Source organism: Oncorhynchus mykiss, chromosome 19 (genome assembly GCF_013265735.2).
Source record: "Oncorhynchus mykiss isolate Arlee chromosome 19, USDA_OmykA_1.1, whole genome shotgun sequence".
Taxonomy (NCBI): Eukaryota; Metazoa; Chordata; class Actinopteri; order Salmoniformes; family Salmonidae; genus Oncorhynchus; species Oncorhynchus mykiss.
Window position 1 is genome coordinate 63288285 of NC_048583.1, and position 21037 is coordinate 63309321.

At 41.1% G+C, this 21037-nt stretch overlaps 1 protein-coding gene across 1 annotated transcript; it reads left to right on the plus strand.

Moving 5' to 3' along the window:
- Positions 1–4284: 4284 nt before the first annotated feature.
- Positions 4285–20959, plus strand: LOC110498284 (calcineurin B homologous protein 1). The gene is made up of 7 exons (XM_036955356.1): positions 4285–4703; positions 6094–6166; positions 12880–12960; positions 14942–15069; positions 17287–17348; positions 18847–18969; positions 20688–20959. Exons 1-7 carry the CDS (start codon positions 4637–4639, stop codon positions 20739–20741), a joined length of 588 nt encoding a protein of 195 aa, XP_036811251.1. The 5' UTR covers positions 4285–4636; the 3' UTR covers positions 20742–20959.
- The last annotated feature ends 78 nt before the right edge of the window (positions 20960–21037 follow it).

Genomic DNA, 21037 nt, shown 5'->3' on the forward strand with positions numbered 1-21037 from the left:
AGCTCTGCTCTGCTGCTCTGCTCTGCTGGTTGTCAGCTCTGCTCTGCTGGTTGTCAGCTCTGCTGCTCTGCTCTGCTGGTTGTCTGCTCTGCTCTGCTGGTTGTCAGCTCTGCTCTGCTGCTCGTCAGCTCTGCTCTGCTGCTCGTCAGCTCTGCTCTGCTGGTTGTCAGCTCTGCTCTGCTGCTCTGCTCTGCTGGTTGTCAGCTCTGCTCTGCTGGTTGTCAGCTCTGTTCTGCTGGTTGTCAGCTCTGTTCTGCTGGTTGTCAGCTCTGCTCTGCTGGTAGCTCTGCTGGTTGTCAGCTCTGCTCTGCAGGTAACTCTGCTGCAGTAGGGTGAAGTTCACCTAGTTTCTGATCTTAATGTCAGTTCTGCTTCCCCCCCCCCCACACTAATGGTTAAGTTTATGACTTGTAGAAGGGGAAGCAGATCCTAGAAGGGACTTCACCCCTGAGCGAGACTGACCTGGAGGTTGAATCCTACAGCATCACACATGATCTGCAAGATAGATCTGCAAGATAACCCCATCTCCTGTTTTCAAAGGATCAGGCTATGTTGATGTTGTCACACGGATTTTGAAATACAACCTGGACAGTCTAAAACAGCTGTGGGCTAGTCATTGCTCTCGTCGTCGGTACCTTCCATATCTAGTCAAGGTTTAATTAAGATATTGCCCGAGTCAGATAATTGTTATCATATCAGGATTGTTTGAGTTAAACGATACAGCTGCTGTACCTGGTTTTGCAGAGGATAGGTACAACAGACACGATGCTCTTTTTAAAAGGTGACGTTTCTGAATGGTTCGTCTTGTAGAGCACATATGTTCTGAGAATCGTCACCTCTTTCTCAGTGCATCAAAATGATTTTCAAATACAAAAATGAATACACTGTCCTAATTATACGTAACATATTTTACATTGATAAAACCACAGACCTGCATCCAAAATGAAATAAAACATTTGTAGAGCACATCTGTTCTGAGAATCGTCGCCTCTTTCTACAACAGACGCACAACAGGAGGGACTGGGATCATTCGAGGAGCTAGCCATCGTTCACACGTACAGTAGCCTGCTAATACCTTAGCTAGCTATTAACCACATGTTGAATTCAGAATGTTGATATCATCCTAAAAAGTACAATTACAAGTGCATCGTAACAATACCCTCCACTTATGAGTAACCTCTAAATATACATCATTATTCATGAACAAAACACTGTGTGTGTATGACTTTGTACTTGAAAGAATCAAACTTTTCTGAAGACAGAAAAAAGCGTGCCTACCCCTCTCAGTGCATCAAAATGATGTGAGCACGAGCACGCCGGGCAAAACGTAAGTACACACTCTCCTTCTCCCAGGATGCAGGCATGCATAATAACAAATCAACACAACATATTGATATATGAACCTGGTGAAATTCAAACTACTGATTTGTTTTATCCCAGTCATTTTGAACCTCCGATTAAGAAATTGTGCACAGATGTCAATTCAATGTCTATTCTTCCACGTTGATGTTTGGTTTTTGCCATCAACAAAGTCTAGCTGGCCAAATTATTTTCTTTTGAATTCCTGCAGTGAAAATCTATTATCTCCTGGAGAACTACATTCTACAGGAATGGGAACACATATTTTACTCAGGAGGGTTAAACAAATCCTGAGTAAGGAGGGAGGAGAAGAAAAAAAAAGATTTTGACTTGGATTCCAATTTCTAGCAGCATCTGGTCTCCCATCCAGGGGGTCAGTCCCTGGACCAGCCCTGCTTAGTGTAACAGTATAGCTTCCGTCCCTCTCCTCGACCCTCTGCACACATCAACAACTGACACTCACGAAGCATCGTTACCCATCAGTCCACAAAAGATGCCCTTCAGAGCAATGGTGGAACAACTTTTTTTTAACATTTATTATTATTTATTTTATTTTTATTAACAACAAATCAATACATAAAGCACATGAGGGAACACAAGCATACATAGATTACAAACAATAGACAATCGAGCTAGGGGCGGGGCTGGGGGCGGGGCTAGGGGGGTACAATATCACATTACAATTACATAAGGACCTTAAGGGACATGCATATACTTACAATTCTAACAGCTTTTTTGTTAGTAGAGCATTTAACCGTCTTAAAATACAGTTCAATTTATTTTTGTAGGTTACGAAAATGTGGTTTTCTGTTTGTAAATTTACATTTGTGTATATGACATTTGGCCAAAAGAATAATGAAATTAATTACATAAAAATGATTCCGCTTATTTCTATTGTATGTAAAGAATCCAAACAGTACATCTCTCCACAATAGTGTAAAATCTTCATAAATGTGTTCAATTATAAACCTACTGATGTCTTGCCACAGTTTTCTTACATGCATACAATGCCAAAAAAGATGCAAAACTGTTTCTGGGTGGTCATTACAAAAGGAGCAATTTGAGTTGATGTTTTCCTTAAACTTCTTCATATAGTGGTTGGCAGGATAATATTTATGGCTAATTTTAAATCAAATCAAATCAAAGAAGAGGACTGGCCATCCCACATATGCTCTCTCTAATTCTCTGAGCCCTAGGACCATGCCCCAGGAATACCTGACATGATGACTCCTTGCTGTCCCCAGTCCACCTGACTGTGCTGCTGCTCCAGTTTCAACTGTTCTGCCTTATTATTATTTGACCATGCTGGTCATTTATGAACATTTGAACATCTTGACCATGTTTTGTTATAATCTCCACCCGGCACAGCCAGAAGAGGACTGGCCACCCCACATAGCCTGGTTCCTCTCTAGGTTTCTTCCTAGGTTTTGGCCTTTCTAGGGAGTTTTTCCTAGCCACCGTGCTTCTACACCTGCATTGCTTGCTGTTTGGGGTTTTAGGCTGGGTTTCTGTACAGCACTTTGAGATATCAGCTGATGTACGAAGGGCTATATAAATAAATTTGATTTGATTTAATTTTAAAGGAAACTTCCTTAATTTTGTTAACAAGTAGGTATGTGTGTGTGGCAACATTCAAACTTTTTTTCCAACAGATATTATCAATACATCCATTCCAATAAGGCAGGACATAAGGTAGATAGATACAACATCCTGCTGAAACAAGGATCGTATCGCTCTGTTGTTGAATGGACCAAAAGAGAAACACATTTTTGGTGGAACAACTACTTCGAGGTCTCGCGAGCAAGTGACGTCACCGATTGAAACGCCGTTAGCGCGCACCACCCGCAAACTAACTAGCCATTTCACGTCGGTGTTTCATTCGCTTCAGAGCCAAGGCAGCAGTGGGATGCTGGGTGATTTGCTGCTGGCCCAGGTCACACCTTTCAATGCATAGCCTGTACAATAACTACAGTGTCTTCACAAAGTGTTCATGGTGTGTTTGATACCATTCTATTCACTCCAGTCCAGCCATTATTATGAGCCGTCCGTCCTCCCCTCAGCAGCCTCCATTGATATATGTAGTTATGTTTTTTTATTTTTAGGAATCCTGTTTCGAACCTGCCCAGCAGGTAACGTTTTACAGCTGACAAGGTAAAACGTGAAGGCAATTAACCCACTAGGCCATCATTGTAAATAAGAATGTGTTATTAACTGATTTGTTTAGTTAAATAAAGGTTAAATAGCAGCATGGCGCTAGTTAAAACTTGTAAAATAAAGTTATGTTTATTTTGATATTGGTCATCTGGATGCCATCGTAACATGCCAATTAGGTAACGTAACGGCAATGACCAGTACAACGGTGTCGTATCGAGGTGCTCTGCGAAAGGCTCTTCTATAATATTGTGTCTGTCCGCTAACAAGTGCCGCCACCTACTGTACTGGAGTGTGTAGTAAAATCACGGGTTGTCACTAGTTCCCACAGCCACAAAGTCATAATTATTGCCTAAACCCCGCCTATTCCTACAATTTATCTTCTTAAATTCAGATTTGAACCCTAAACCATGAGTTTAACCACACTGCTAATCTTATGCGTAACTCTAACCTTAAATGAAGACCAACCCAATCGCAGCGTTGAAGTGCTCATCGTCTCTTTCTGTTATTTTTTAATTCAAATTACAGATCTACAATTTACGTTCTTACATTACAGCAAAACAGAACGCAGGTATTAATGAGAAAATACTGGAACAAACAAACGAAACGTATTTTTTTAAAATAAACAATTCTAGTGCAATTGTAATCACAGAAAAAAAATGTTATTATAATTATGTAGAAAAATGAATCATTTAATTAACATTCGACTCACTCTGCGTGGCTACGTCATGAATTCGGCGCATCAGGCGTGACCCCCCCCCCCCCCCCCCCCCCCCTGACCTCTCCACAGTGCTGAGCAGAGCAAACTGACAGTTCTCCGGTCAGCTGTTTCACAGGCTAACTCGGAATAATTCTTTTTAAAAACGATTACAAGGAAATTATTAACGGTAGACAATTGGATTCAACGTAGACTACCGAAACGTTGCGACATTTGCTAGCTTGCTTCGTGTATATCCAGTTTTTTTTTCTCTCTGTCTCTCTCTTCCGCTAGTTAGCACGAATCAGCAAACGTTAGCTAACAAATCTCTTCGAAACCTGCGGCGAACAACTTGTTAGCGTAACTAGGGATTTTTTAAATTGTATTATTATTTTTTTGTAGCTTTTGTTGTGAAGGAAGGACTTTACAATGGGATCCAGAGCATCGACATTACTGAGAGAAGAGGAGATTGAAGAAATCAAAAAGGAGACCGGCTGTGAGTTGAGTTCTCCACTTTTACCAAAGCGGGTGTGGGGCCAACTAGCCGTTAATGACAAGCTCTCACTATCTTGTAATATCATAGCACGTTGTTATTTCACATAACTAGCTAAGCTATATATACAAAAGTATGTTGGCACCCTTTCAAAATAGTGGATTTGGATATTTCAGCCACACCCGTTGCTGACAGGTGTATTAAATCGAGCACGTAGCCATAGACAAACATTGGCAGTAGAATGGCCTTACTGAAGAGCTCCCGTCATAGGGTGACACCTTCTCATCATGTCAGTTTGTCAAATTTCTGTCCTGCTAGAGCTGCCCCCCGGTCAGCTGTAAGTGCTGTTATTGTGAAGTGGAAACGTCAAGGAGCAACACCGAAGTGGTAGGTAACACAATCTCACAGAACTGGACTGCCGAGTGCTGAAGCATGTAGGTCGTAAAAAAAAAACTTATGTGTGTCCTCGGTTGCAACACTCAATAACAAGTTCCAAGCTGCCTCTGGAAGCAACTTCAGCACAATAACTGTTTGTCGGGAGCCGCACACAAGCCTCAGATCACCATGCTCAATTCCAAGCGTCGTCTGGAGTGGTGTAAAGCTCGCCGCCATTGGACTCTGGAGCAGTGGAAAAGCGTTCTTTGGAGTGAAGATTCTCGCTTCACCATCTGCCACTCCGACGGACTAATCTGGGTTTGCCCCAATTCATAGTACTAACTATAAAGTTTGGTGGATGAGGAATAATGGTCTGGGGCTGTTTTTCATGGTTCAGACTTGGCCATTTAGTTCCAGTGAAGGGAAATCGTAACGCTACAGCGTACAATGACATTGTAGACGGTTCTGTGCAGCCCACATTTTGGCAACAGTTTGAGGAATGCCCTTTCCTGTTTCAGTGCCCGTCCTCACTAATGCCGTGGTTGAATGGAAGCAAGTCCCCCGCAGCAATGTTCCAACATCTAGTGGAAAACCTTCCCAGAAGAGTGGAGGCTGTTATAGCAGCAACGGGAGAGCCCAACTCCATATTAATACCCATGATTTTGGAATGAGATGTTCAACAAGCAGGTGTCCACATACTTTTGATCATGTCGTGTTATATATACTGGTGTTGTGGTATTTTTATGCCTGGTGATGGAGAGTTTTGGGTTTCTCTGCTGATCTGTGACTTGAGCAGAGCCATTATTGTTACCAGAGGAAAGCTCTACTAAGTCATTACATGTGTGTTAGTCCAGTGGATCACAACAATGAAACAATCTACTGACAAAGTGTGGACAAGCCTTCTCCTTTACAGCATCGTAGTCCTGTGTAGAAGTGTTGTTCGTACATTAAGACCTGAGGCCTTTAAAAGCAAGATCCCAACAATCCCTGTCACTAAACACGGTGTGTTTCTTTGCAGTTTCCCACAGCCAGATCACCCGGCTCTACAGTCGCTTCACCAGCTTGGACAAAGGAGAGAACGGCACACTCAGGTACAGACAGCAGCCCCATCATGCAATGCCACTGGGACACACACACAACGACAAGCTTGATGAAACACTCGTAAATTCACTTTGGCTGTCTACTCCGATTTTCAGAGCACTCTCGCCTGAGTGTGCCAGAGGACAGAATAACTGATGAATGTACGAACACTCGACACCCGTTGAATATGGCCGGTGTCAGTAAACGTCGGCAAAAAAAGCATAATTAAATTGTTGCCAGCAGCAGAGTTACAGTCACCAACGCTTTGGATAACATGAAAACTGCCTAACCAGCTCTGCTAGGGAGAGTAAAATGGTCAGAGTGAGATGTTCTATCATTTGTGTCTGGAAGTAGCTGACAAGCTAGCCAACGTTAGCTTGGGTGCTTGACTGCCGTTGTGAGGTCAGAACGATCGGATCAACCCTAATCCTTGACCAGAGCGTCCAGTGTGCACTCTGAACGCTCTGGAGAGCGAAAAGCTCCGAATTTACCAACGCCCAGAGCGCACTCTGAACGCTCTCTTGCTCTCCAGATTGAATTTACAAACACACCCTCAGACTTCCAGCCAAACACTGAAGTCATAGCCACGACACAATAGGCCTACACAGAAAGGAGGACAAGGTGAATCTGTGATGTCCTCTGGCTCTCTGTGGGAGGGGAGGTATTAGTGATGGGGGGGGAAAATCAATAGTTGCAATATTATTTTTGGATGATATTAAATCGATATTTGACTCGTATCATTAAAAAAATATATATATATATATTTTGCAACTGTAGGTAGTGTTATCCAAAACTCAGCTATTTTTAATCCTATAGCTTGTTCTCAGTCATTTTAAATAGGGGGGGCTTTTTTCAGCACTTATTCCCTTATTTTCGTTTTCTTACGCTCTTGTCTCTCTACAGCAGATATAGTGAGGAATATGTTTGGAACATCAAATCACAGTATCGAATCGAATCAAATTCATATAGAATCAGAATACATGTAGAATCACACTTCATATAGAATCCCACTATTCATATAGAATCACACTTCATATAGAATCACACTATTCATGGAGAATCACACTATTCATGGAGAATCACACTATTCATATAGAATCACACTATTCATATAGAATCACACTATTCATATAGAATCACACTATTCATATAGAATCACACTATTCATATAGAATCACACTATTCATATAGAATCACACTTCATATAGAATCACACTATTCATGGAGAATCACACTATTCATGGAGAATCACACTATTCATATAGAATCAGAATACATGTAGAATCACTATTCATATAGAATCACACTATTCATATAGAATCACACTATTATATAGAATCACACTATTCATATAGAATCACACTATTCATGGAGAATCACACTATTATATAGAATCACACTATTCATATAGAATCACACTATTCATATAGAATCACACTATTCATATAGAATCACACTATTCATGGAGAATCACACTATTCATGGAGAATCACACTATTCATATAGAATCACACTATTCATGGAGAATCACACTATTCATGGAGAATCACACTATTCATATAGAATCACACTATTCATGGAGAATCACACTATTCATGGAGAATCACACTATTCATATAGAATCACACTATTCATATAGAATCACACTATTCATATAGAATCACACTATTCATATAGAATCACACTATTCATGGAGAATCACACTATTCATGGAGAATCACACTATTCATATAGAATCACACTATTCATATAGAATCACACTATTCATGGAGAATCACACTATTCATGGAGAATCACACTATTCATATAGAATCACACTATTCATGGAGAATCACACTATTCATATAGAATCACACTATTCATATAGAATCACACTATTCATGTAGAATCACACTATTATATAGAATCACACTATTCATGGAGAATCACACTATTCATATAGAATCACACTATTCATATAGAATCACACTATTCATGGAGAATCACACTATTCATATAGAATCACACTATTCATATAGAATCACACTTCATATAGAATCACACTATTCATATAGAATCACACTATTATATAGAATCACACTTCATATAGAATCACACTATTCATATAGAATCACACTATTATATAGAATCACACTATTCATGGAGAATCACACTATTCATGGAGAATCACACTATTCATATAGAATCACACTTCATATAGAATCACACTATTCATATAGAATCACACTATTATATAGAATCACACTATTCATATAGAATCACACTATTCATATAGAATCACACTTCATATAGAATCACACTATTCATATAGAATCACACTATTATATAGAATCACACTTCATATAGAATCACACTATTCATATAGAATCACACTATTATATAGAATCACACTATTATATAGAATCACACTATTCATATAGAATCACACTATTCATATAGAATCACACTTCATATAGAATCACACTATTCATATAGAATCACACTATTCATGGAGAATCACACTATTATATAGAATCACACTTCATATAGAATCACACTATTCATATAGAATCACACTTCATATAGAATCACACTATTCATATAGAATCACACTATTATATAGAATCACACTATTCATATAGAATCACACTATTATATAGAATCACACTATTCATGGAGAATCACACTATTCATGGAGAATCACACTATTCATATAGAATCACACTATTCATGGAGAATCACACTATTCATATAGAATCACACTATTCATATAGAATCACACTATTCATATAGAATCACACTATTCATATAGAATCACACTATTCATATAGAATCACACTATTCATATAGAATCCCACTATTCATGGAGAATCACACTATTCATATAGAATCACACTATTCATATAGAATCACACTATTCATGGAGAATCACACTATTATATAGAATCACACTATTCATATAGAATCACACTATTCATATAGAATCACACTATTATATAGAATCACACTATTATATAGAATCACACTATTCATGGAGAATCACACTATTCATATAGAATCACACTATTCATATAGAATCACACTATTATATAGAATCACACTATTCATATAGAATCACACTATTCATATAGAATCACACTATTCATATAGAATCACACTATTATATAGAATCACACTATTCATATAGAATCACACTATTCATATAGAATCACACTATTCATATAGAATCACACTATTCATATAGAATCACACTATTCATGGATAATCACACTATTCATGGAGAATCACACTATTATATAGAATCACACTATTCATATAGAATCACACTATTCATATAGAATCACACTATTCATATAGAATCACACTATTCATGGAGAATCACACTATTCATATAGAATCACACTATTCATGGAGAATCACACTATTATATAGAATCACACTATTCATGGAGAATCACACTATTATATAGAATCACACTATTCATGGATAATCACACTATTCATGGAGAATCACACTATTATATAGAATCACACTATTCATGGATAATCACACTATTCATGGAGAATCACACTATTATATAGAATCACACTATTCATATAGAATCACACTATTCATATAGAATCACACTATTCATATAGAATCACACTATTCATGGAGAATCACACTATTCATATAGAATCACACTATTCATGGAGAATCACACTATTATATAGAATCACACTATTCATGGAGAATCACACTATTATATAGAATCACACTATTCATGGATAATCACACTATTCATGGAGAATCACACTATTATATAGAATCACACTATTCATGGAGAATCACACTATTCATGGAGAATCACACTATTCATATAGAATCACACTATTCATGGAGAATCACACTATTCATGGAGAATCACACTATTCATATAGAATCACACTATTATATAGAATCACACTATTCATATAGAATCACACTATTCATATAGAATCACACTATTCATATAGAATCACACTATTCATGGAGAATCACACTATTCATGGAGAATCACACTATTCATATAGAATCACACTATTATATAGAATCACACTATTCATATAGAATCACACTATTCATATAGAATCACACTATTCATATAGAATCACACTATTCATGGAGAATCACACTATTCATGGAGAATCACACTATTCATATAGAATCACACTATTATATAGAATCACACTATTCATATAGAATCACACTATTCATATAGAATCACACTATTCATATAGAATCACACTATTCATATAGAATCACACTATTCATGGAGAATCACACTATTCATATAGAATCACACTATTCATATAGAATCACACTATTCATATAGAATCACACTATTCATATAGAATCACACTATTCATGGAGAATCACACTATTCATGGAGAATCACACTATTCATATAGAATCACACTATTCATATAGAATCACACTATTCATATAGAATCACACTATTCATATAGAATCACACTATTCATATAGAATCACACTATTCATGGAGAATCACACTATTCATGGAGAATCACACTATTCATATAGAATCACACTATTCATATAGAATCACACTATTCATATAGAATCACACTATTCATATAGAATCACACTATTCATATAGAATCACACTATTCATGGAGAATCACACTATTCATATAGAATCACACTATTCATATAGAATCACACTATTCATATAGAATCACACTATTCATATAGAATCACACTATTCATGGAGAATCACACTATTCATATAGAATCACACTATTATATAGAATCACACTATTCATATAGAATCACACTATTCATATAGAATCACACTATTCATATAGAATCACACTATTCATATAGAATCACACTATTCATATAGAATCACACTATTATATAGAATCACACTATTCATATAGAATCACACTATTCATATAGAATCACACTATTCATATAGAATCACACTACATGGAGAATCACTCTACATGTGTAGTTCATTTCGAAACAGCACCTAGGTATGGTGATAATATCCCACGGTGAAGTTCCTGGGAATTCCCAGCCCTAGGAGGCATTGTAAATGATTTACAATTCATTTAAATTAGAGCTAATGGTGTTTGTCCAATGGAAAATAGTGGATTTATGCCGATAGCTGCTTTCCTTACGTTCTATTGGTTATGGAATGTAGTCGACCGCCAAACGAAGAGAGTATTGAGGATGTGAGACAGCTGTAAAGACATTTACTTGACTGTGTTCACGATTGCCCTTCGTCCCCATATTACTTCTCTGTGACCATCAGAGCCAACTTGGCAATGTTGTGTAGGAACACAGTATGCCTCCATGCCAGTGAATATCGCTTAGAGGCACGTGACCCTTACTTCAAAGTGGCCGTGTAAGTACAGAATGTTCTGAGCTTATGTGATATTGACGTTTGTCGCTTCGACCTGGGGCGGCAGGGTAGCCTAGTGGTTAGAGAGTTGGACTAGTAACCAAAAGGTTGCAAGTTCAAATCCCCGAGCTGACAAGGTACAAATCTGTCGTTCTGCCCCTGAACAGGCAGTTAACCCACTAGGCCGTTATTGAAAATAAGAATTTGTTCTTAACTGACTTGCCTAGTTAAATAAAGGTCAAATAAAAAACCTCTGGTCTGTGGGAACACACTACTCCTTTGGTTCAAGAGGCTTCACTCTTGCATCACTCTTGGCTCGGGCGTTGCCTGCAGTACCCTACTACCCATACTGGTGGTGTGTGTGTGTGTGTGTGTGTGTCACTGTCTAGAAGAATCAGATTGTTTTGACCGGAGTCTGACAACTCGAACTTCGATATGAACTTCGACCTCACTATGTAGTTCTTTATTTCCACATCTAGTGCCGGCAAGTAAACACGCCATTGCAAACAGACGTGGAAGACGGTGTGATTGACCTTCTCAGTTGCTCGCTGACTGACCTTCAGAGGGGAAAAACAATCGGTCATTTTTAAATCCCATCACAGTTCAACTCCAGCTCTGTTCTCTCTCTCTCTGAGTGGCCTAGGCTCCATAGTTTTCACCCACTATGCAGAAAGAAACCGCCGGGATTCCAGCCACACATTGACCCCGTTTATCCAGTCTGTCTATGAAATGATGTTACTACTGACTATTAAGCTGGGTGGGGGTCATTAACCAGATATAATACTGAAATGTAACTGCACCACTTTGTCTGTTTACACACAACAAGTGTGTGTTTTCTGTGTCCTCTCAATGAAGCGTCCAGTCTGTATTGGGGTATACAGTGGCGCTGGGCCAGATTTTTAAAGCTGGTCTGGTGAATCCAAGGTGACTTGTCTTAATCATTCATCAGTTGCCACAACACTACAGCCACGTCAGGTATACAGTGGAGCTAGCATGCAGTCTGTATTGGGGTATACAGTGGTATGTGATATCATTTCAACTAGACATTACCCAGAGTGATGTCAGTATCTCTCCACTCATCTGCTGGTCTTTGATCCATGGTGTGTGATTGGAAGTGGGGTCAAACTCATAGGCTGCGTTTAAACAGGCAGCCCAATTCTGATATGTTTCACTAATTGATCTTTTGATCAATCCGATCAGCACTGAAAAAGATCTGATGTGATTGGTCAAAAGACCTATTAGTTGGGGGGGGGGGAGAGATCAGAATTGGGTTGCCTGTGTAAACGCAGCCTTGGAAAATAGTCCATAGTTCCCTTTGTTGTCGTTGAGTAAATTCTTCCTCTCCTGTTTCTGAAGTCGGGAAGATTTCCAACGGATCCCAGAGTTGGCCATCAACCCTCTGGGAGACAGAATCATCAATGCCTTCTTTCCCGAGGGGTGAGTAGTATGTGACCTTCCCTGATTTCTTTAAAGATGCACATGGCTTTGACTCGAGTCACTCACCACACGAACAAACCCATTTAGTAATGTGCGTTAAACATACAGTAAACATTCCTTTGTTTGAGTCTACCTTAACATTGTATTTATATTGTAATGCATTTTCTTACGTTTTTAAGTGTGTGGGACCGGTTGTGCTGGTCTTTGAAATTCACATGAAAGTTTCGTGTTTTTTTTCGACAACATGACTTGGATAGACCTATATCATTACCATCCCAAAACAAACAGCCTTGGATAGACCTATATCGTTACAATCCCAAAACAAACAGCCTTGGATAGACCTATATCATTACCATCCCAAAACAAACAGCCTTGGATAGACCTATATCGTTACCATCCCAAAACAAACAGCCTTGGATAGACCTATATCATTACCATCCCAAAACAAACAGCCTTGGATAGACCTATATCATTACCATCCCAAAACAAACAGCCTTGGATAGACCTATATCGTTACAATCCCAAAACAAACAGCCTTGGATAGACCTATATCATTACCATCCCAAAACGTACAGCCTTGGATAGACCTATATCATTACCATCCCAAAACAAACAGCCTTGGATAGACCTATATCATTACCATCCCAAAACAAACAGCCTTGGATAGACCTATATCGTTACAATCCCAAAACAAACAGCCTTGGATAGACCTATATCATTACCATCCCAAAACGTACAGCCTTGGATAGACCTATATCATTACCATCCCAAAACGTACAGTGTGTAGACTTAATTTTACCTTATAACAATGTCATGACCGCAGTCAAATTCCATGTGACCGTTGAGTCACAGTAACTAGGCTTCTCTAAAACGGCGCTCTGATGCTGCTGATGGTCATTAGTAGCCTAACAAGCTTGCTAACGACCAGTCGCTATTGTCCCTCCATCAGGTACTAATGGCCTGGTACTCAGAGCTCTATTGTCCCTCCATCAGGTCCTAATGGCCTGCTACTCAGGGCTCTATTGTCCCTCCATCAGGTTGCTAATGGCCTGGTACTCAGGGCTCTATTTTCCCTCCATCAGGACCTAATGGCCTGGTACTCAGGGCTCTATTGTCCCTCCATCAGGTTGCTAATGGCCTGGTACTCAGGGCTCTATCGTCCCTCCATCAGGTCCTAATGGCCTGGTACTCAGGGCTCTATTGTCCCTCCATCAGGTTGCTAATGGCCTGGTACTCAGGGCTCTATTGTCCCTCCATCAGGTCCTAATGGCCTGGTACTCAGAGCTCTATTTTCCCTCCATCAGGACCTAATGGCCTGGTACTCAGGGCTCTATTATCCCTCCATCAGGTTGCTAATGGCCTGGTACTCAGGGCTCTATCGTCCCTCCATCAGGTCCTAATGGCCTGGTACTCAGGGCTCTATTCCCTGTTCAAAGGTACTTAGGCATATTTTGTCTTGTCCATTTAAACTCTATATGGCACACATACACAATCCATGTCTCAATTGTCTCAAGGCTTTTAAACAATGTTATTTAATTAACCTGTCTCCTCCCCTTCATTCTACACTGATTTAAAGTGGATTTAACACGTGACATCAATAAGGGATCGTACCGTTCACCTGGATTCACCTGGTCAGTGTATATCCTAAGGTTTCTATCACAACTAGTGTTGCATAAGCAATTGTAATTTAACCCTATAGAAGGACCAGTTTCAAATCCTGACTTTGTTAATTGCTCAACGTGGCATGACCGCCACAGCCCTAGTCATGTGGACCACAATGAGTAGCCTGATATTAGAAGGTTGCGTTGGTCTAAGGTGTTCTGACCTCCCAAGTCATGACCAATCATGTGAATGACCTGTTTTGCTGTGTGTCTATTCAGCAAATTATACAGCTTAAAAATAGAAATATCCTATGTCTCTATGAAGGCTCTTCTGGTCGGGTTGATGTAATTGTTGTTGTCCCGGCTGTGTGTTTTCTCAGGGAGGACCAGGTGAACTTCAGGGGCTTCATGAGAACTCTGGCTCACTTCCGTCCCATAGAAGACAATGAGAAGAACAAGGACCCCACTGCCTCTGAACCTCTCAACAGCAGGACCAATAAGCTGCTCTGTAAGTCTAATCAGAGGGTGCGGTCCTAGCCCGAGTCCCAGATCTCTTTGTGCTGTCTTGACAATAAATGATGAGTGACAAGGGGTCAAGACAAACAGAACTGCGACCCAGGCCAGATCAGTTGACAATTTCCTATAGAGTACTAAACTCAGCAACAAAAAGAAACGTCCTCTCACTGTCAACTGCGTTTATTTTCAGCAAACTTGTAATGTGTAAATATTTGTATGAACATAAGATTCAACAACTGAGACATAAACTGAACAAGTTCCACAGACATGTGGCTAACAGAAATGGAATAATGTGTCCCTGACAAAGGGGGGGGGGGGTCAAAATCAAAAGTAACAGTCAGTATCTTTTGTGGCCACCAGCTGCATTAAGTACTGCAGTGCGTCGTCTCCTCATGGACTGCACCAGGTTTGCCTGTTATTGCTGTGAGATGTTACCTCACTCTTCCACCAAGGCACCTGCAAGTTCCCAGACATTTCTGGGAGGGGAATGGCCCTAGCCCTCACCCTCCGATCCAACAGGTACCAGACGTGCTCAATGGGATTGAGATCCGGGCTCTTTGCTGGCCATGGCAGAACACTGACATTCCTGTCTTGCAGGAAATCACATACAGAACGAGCAGTATGGCTGGTGGCATTGTCATGTTAGGATAAGCCTGCAGGAAGGGTACCACATGAGGGAGGAGGATGTCTTCCCTGTAACGCACAGTGCTGAGATTGCCTGCAATGACAACAAGCTCAGTCCGATGATGCTGTGACACACCGCCCCAGACCAGGACGGACAAATCGATCCCGCTCCAGAGTACAGGCCTCGGTGTAACGCTCATTCCTTCAACGATAAAAGTGAATCCGACCATCACCCCTGGTGAGACAAAACTGCGTCTAGTCAGTGAAGAGCACTTCTTTTCAGTCCTGTCTGGTCCAGCGACGGTGGATTTGTGGCCATAGGCAACGTTGTAGGCCTGTTATAAGGCAAGTCCTCACCACACATCACCGGCAACAAGCCCTCAGTCCAGCCTCTCTCAGCCTATTGTGGACAGTCTGAGCACTGATGGAGGGATTGTGCGTTCCTGGTCTAACTCGGGCAGCTGTTGTTGCCATCTTGTACCTGTCCCGCAGGTGTGATGTTCGGATGTACCGATCCTGTGCAGGTGTTGTTACACGTGGTCTGCCACTGCGAGGATGATCAGCTGTCCATCCTGTCTCCCTGTAGCCCTGTCTTAGGCGTCTCACAGTACAGACATTGCAATTTATTGCCCTGGCCACATCTGCAGTCCTCATGCCTCCTTGCAGCATGCCTAAGGCATGTTCACACAGATGAGCAGGGACCCTGGGCATCTTTCTTTTGGTGTTTTTCAGAGTCAGTAGAAAGGCCTCTTTAGTGTCCTAAGTTTTCTTAACTGTGACCTTAATTGCCTACCGTCTGTAAGCTGTTCGTGTCTTAATGACCGTTCCACACGTGAATGTTCATTAATTGTTTATGGTTCATAAACAGTGTTTTTTTGTACAGTGGTTTATGGTTCGTGGAAAATGGTGTTTAAACCCTTTACAGGGAAGATCTGTGAAGTTATTTGGATTTTTACAAATTACCTTTGAAAGACAGGGTCCTGAAAAGGGGACATTTTCTTTTTTTTTGCTGAATTTATACTCTATACCAACAGACTGTTGGTTAACTGTACTATAGAATACTATATACCAACAGGCTGTTGGTTAACTGTACTATAGAGTACTATATACCAACAGGCTGTTGGTTAACTGTACTATAGAATACTATAAACCAACAGGCTGTTGGTTAACTGTACTATAGAATACTATATACCAACAGACTGTTGGTTAACTGTACTATAGAATACTATATACCAACAGACTGTTGGTTAACTGTACTATAGAATACTATATACCAACAGGCTGTTGGTTAACTGTACTATAGAATACTATATACCAACAGGCTGTTGGTTAACTGTACTATAGAATACTATATACCAACAGACTGTTGGTTAACTGTACTATAGAATACTATATACCAACAGGCTGTTGGTTAACTGTACTATAGAATACTATATACCAACAGGCTGTTGGTTAACTGTACTATAGAATACTATATACCAACTGACTCTTCTTCTTTCCCAATCTGATGGATATAAATGTATTTTGAAAATGATTATTTGACCTCAAAACCCCTTTTCTCTTGTCTCCCCCACCCCCCTTCCAGTTGCTTTCCAGCTGTACGACCTGGACAGAGATGATAAGATCTCCCGTGACGAGCTGCTACAGGTGAGAATAGAGTCAGGGTTAAAATTACACACTCTTGTGGTTCCCCCACTAGAAATCTTTGTTTTTTTGGGGGGGGGGCCTTAATCTCTTGATACCAGACCTCAACACCATATTCTCATTCAACAATCAGGGCTTGAATGTTGTGGAGTAGTTTGATGTTAAGAGTTTGCATCAAGGGGGACCAGGCATCTCTTCACCCTGATGATGGAAATGACCCTAGAGCTGAATAACAAGATCTTAGGCAGAGAGAGAATTGTCCTTCGGTTTGTTCCTCGTGTCATGATGTAATTTGAGCCTATTAAAGTTAATACCAAGACGGACAAGGAGGTAAATATTTATTTGTCAGGAGCCCTGCTGCTCAGCATATACTGACGGGAATTTCAAAGTGTTTTTGGCATTGAGAAGGAGAGGGAATTTGCCCTGGACAGTAAACAATTGTGTAAATTTCCAACCCTAACTAAATGTTGTTTTCGTCATACTACATTGTCCCCATTCTAGCTCCCTCTCCTCCTGTCTCTCCTCTTCTTCCCCTCCTGTCTCTCCTCTTCCCCCCCCCTCCCTCTCCTCCTGTCTCTCCTCTTCTTCCCCCCCTCCCTCTCCTTCTGCCCCCCCCCCCAACTAACTAAATGTTTTCGTCATACTACATTGTCCCCATTCTAGCTTCTGTTTATTCCATGTCATTGGCTGTGCAGTGCCCTATGACACCTGGTGTGTTTTTACTCTGAACCAAACAGAAGAAACCAGAACGGGACCTACCTGAATTTGTCCAATAAACTAAATAAATACACCCATGCTCTTCTCTGTGTGACTGGTCTGGGATTATGACCTACAATCACTGTAATCTCCGGGTTCAATGACTCAGTGGAAACCGATCTCTTGTTTTGCAAACAACGTTGCTGCCTAACGTTGTTCGTGACGTCATGAACATGCCTTCTGTAGAGCTTATCGACACAGGAACTTCCAGCCTGAATCAGTTTCTGCACCCTTCATGTTACCAGCACATTGAAGTATATATATATTTTTTGTCTCTCACTTACACTCATTATTTGTCATTTTATGTATAGTACATTTAGGATGTCCTCTTGTACTTTACAACTCTGCTGTTAAGACTTGGAGAAAACTGTCAACTTTAGACCCTAGGGAACGTTGGTGTGAACGTGATTTATTCCAGGTTCTTAGGATGATGGTTGGCGTGAACGGGATTTATTCCAGGTTCTTAGGATGATGGTTGGTGTGAACGGGATTTATTCCAGGTTCTTAGGATGATGGTTGGTGTGAACGGGATTTATTCCAGGTTCTTAGGATGATGGTTGGTGTGAACGGGATTTATTCCAGGTTCTTAGGATGATGGTTGGTGTGAACGGGATTTATTCCAGGTTTTTAGGATGATGGTTGGTGTGAACGGGATTTATTCCAGGTTTTTAGGATGATGGTTGGTGTGAACACGTTTATTCCAGGTTCTTAGGATGATGGTTGGTGTGAACATGATTTATTCCAGGTTCTTAGGATGATGGTTGGTGTGAACATCTCTGACGAGCAGCTGGGCAGCATCGCTGATAGGACCATCCAGGAGGCCGACCAGAACGGAGACAACTCCATTTCCTTTAATGAGTTCATCAAGGTTGGAAACTTACAACATATTTATGTTTGGGCCGGGGATCATTACCTAATACTAACCTAGAATATACAGTCTGTTGTCAGTTCTACAGTACTGCAGTGTGTGAGCCAAGTCCGTTGATATTTGGTCAGTTTGTGTATTCAGTACCCTTGACTTTTTCCACAGCCTTATTCCTAAAATGGATTAAGTTGTTTCCCCCCCTCATCAATCTACACACAATACCCCATAATTACAAAGCAAAAACAAGTTGTTGTTTTTTTTTGGGGGGGGGGGGGGGGGGGGGGGGGGGGGGGTAAAAATGGAAATATGACATTTCCATAAACACTCAGACCATTTACCCAGAACTTTGTTGAAGCACCTTTGGCAGTGATTACAGCCTTGAGTCTTCTTGGGTATGATGCTACCTGCTTGGCACACCTGTATTTGGGGAGTGTCTCCACGTTCTTCTCTGCAGACCCTCTCAAGCTCTGTCAGGTTGGAACTGGAGTGTCGCTGCACAGCTATTTTTCAGGTCTCTCAGAAAATGTTTGATTGGGTTTCAAGTCTGGGCTCTGGCTGTGTGCTTAGGGTCGTTGTCCTGTTGAAAGATGAACCTTCATCCCAGTCTGAGGTCCTGAGTGCTCTGGATCCTTGGTATTCATCAAGGATCTCTCTGTACTTTGCTCTGTTCATCTTCCCCTCCATCCTGACTAGTCTCCCAGTCCCTGCAGCTGAAAAACATCCCCACAGCTTGACACTGCCACCACCATGCTTCACCGTAGGGATGGTGCCAGGTTTCCTCCAGAAAGCGTCACGCTTGGCATTCAGGCCAAAGAGTTCAATCTTGGTTTCATCAGACCAGAGAATCTTGTTTCTGAGAGTCCTTTAGGTGCTTTTTGGCAAATTCCAAGCGGGCTGTTATGGAGGCCACTTCTCAGTAAAAGGCACGTCTGGCCAATCTACCATAAAGGCTTGATTGGTGGAGAGCTGCAGAGATGGTTGTCCTTCTGGAAGGTCCTCCCATCTCCACAGAGGAACTCTGGAGCTCTGTCACAGAGTGACCATTGGGTTTTTGGTCACCTCCCTGACCAAGGCCCTTCTCCCCTGATTGCTCAGTTTGACCAGGCGGCCAGCTGTAGGAAGAGTCTTGGTGGTTCCAAACTTCCATTTAAGAATGATGGAGGCCACTGTGTTCTTGGGGACCTTCAATGCTGCAATAATGTTTTGGTACCATTCCCCAGATCTGTGCCTCGACACAATCCTGTCTCAGAGCTCTACGGACAATTCCTTCAACCTCATGGCTTGGTTTCTGCTCTGACATGTACAGTCAACTGTAATGTAACGTTGACAGGCCAATGTAACGTTGACAGGCCAATGTAACGTTGACAGTCAACTGTAACGTTGACAGTCAACTGTAACGTTGACAGTCAACTGTAACGTTGACAGGCCAATGTAACGTTGACAGGCCAATGTAACGTTGACAGTCAACTGTAACGTTGACAGGCCAATGCAACGTTGACAGGCCAATGCAACGTTGACAGGCCAATGTAACGTTGACAGGCCAATGCAACGTCTAGTTATGTCATTTCGATGGTAATAAATTAGAATCACTGTTACTTGCCAAGGACATTTACATATACCCAGAGTTTGACATGGTGAAAGGCTGCTGCCAGCAGTAGACAGGATCTAGAGCTAACTAATACCATGTTGTTGAGGACTGAAGCTGTTCCTTTCCTCCTCAGGTTCTGGAGAAGGTAGATGTTGAACAGAAGATGAGCATCCGCTTCCTGCACTGAGACACTGATTGGTTGCACTTTCTGACAGGACTGTCTCTCTGATTGGCTGGATATTTTACTACCACCACCATGCCCGCTGGAACATGACCTAAGCTGTGTCTCCCTGTCTCCTCCTCCATACAGTACTAGCCCCTCCCTCTCTCTGTCTCCTCCTCCATACAGTAACAGCCCCTCCCTCTCTGTCTCCTCCTCCTCCATACAGTACTAGCCCCTCCCTCTCCCTGTCTCCTCCTCCTCCATACAGTACTAGCCCCTCCCTCTCCCTGTCTCCTCCTCCTCCATACAGTACTAGCCCC

Bases quoted from the DNA above. Each gene is read 5' to 3' on its own strand.
- LOC110498284 (XM_036955356.1), top strand. From the start codon at position 4,637: ATGGGATCCAGAGCATCGACATTACTGAGAGAAGAGGAGATTGAAGAA. The intron at 4,704-6,093 runs GTGAGTTGAGTT...GTTTCTTTGCAG, and splicing joins AATCAAAAAGGAGACCGGCT to TTTCCCACAGCCAGATCACC. The intron at 17,349-18,846 runs GTGAGAATAGAG...GATTTATTCCAG, and splicing joins CCCGTGACGAGCTGCTACAG to GTTCTTAGGATGATGGTTGG.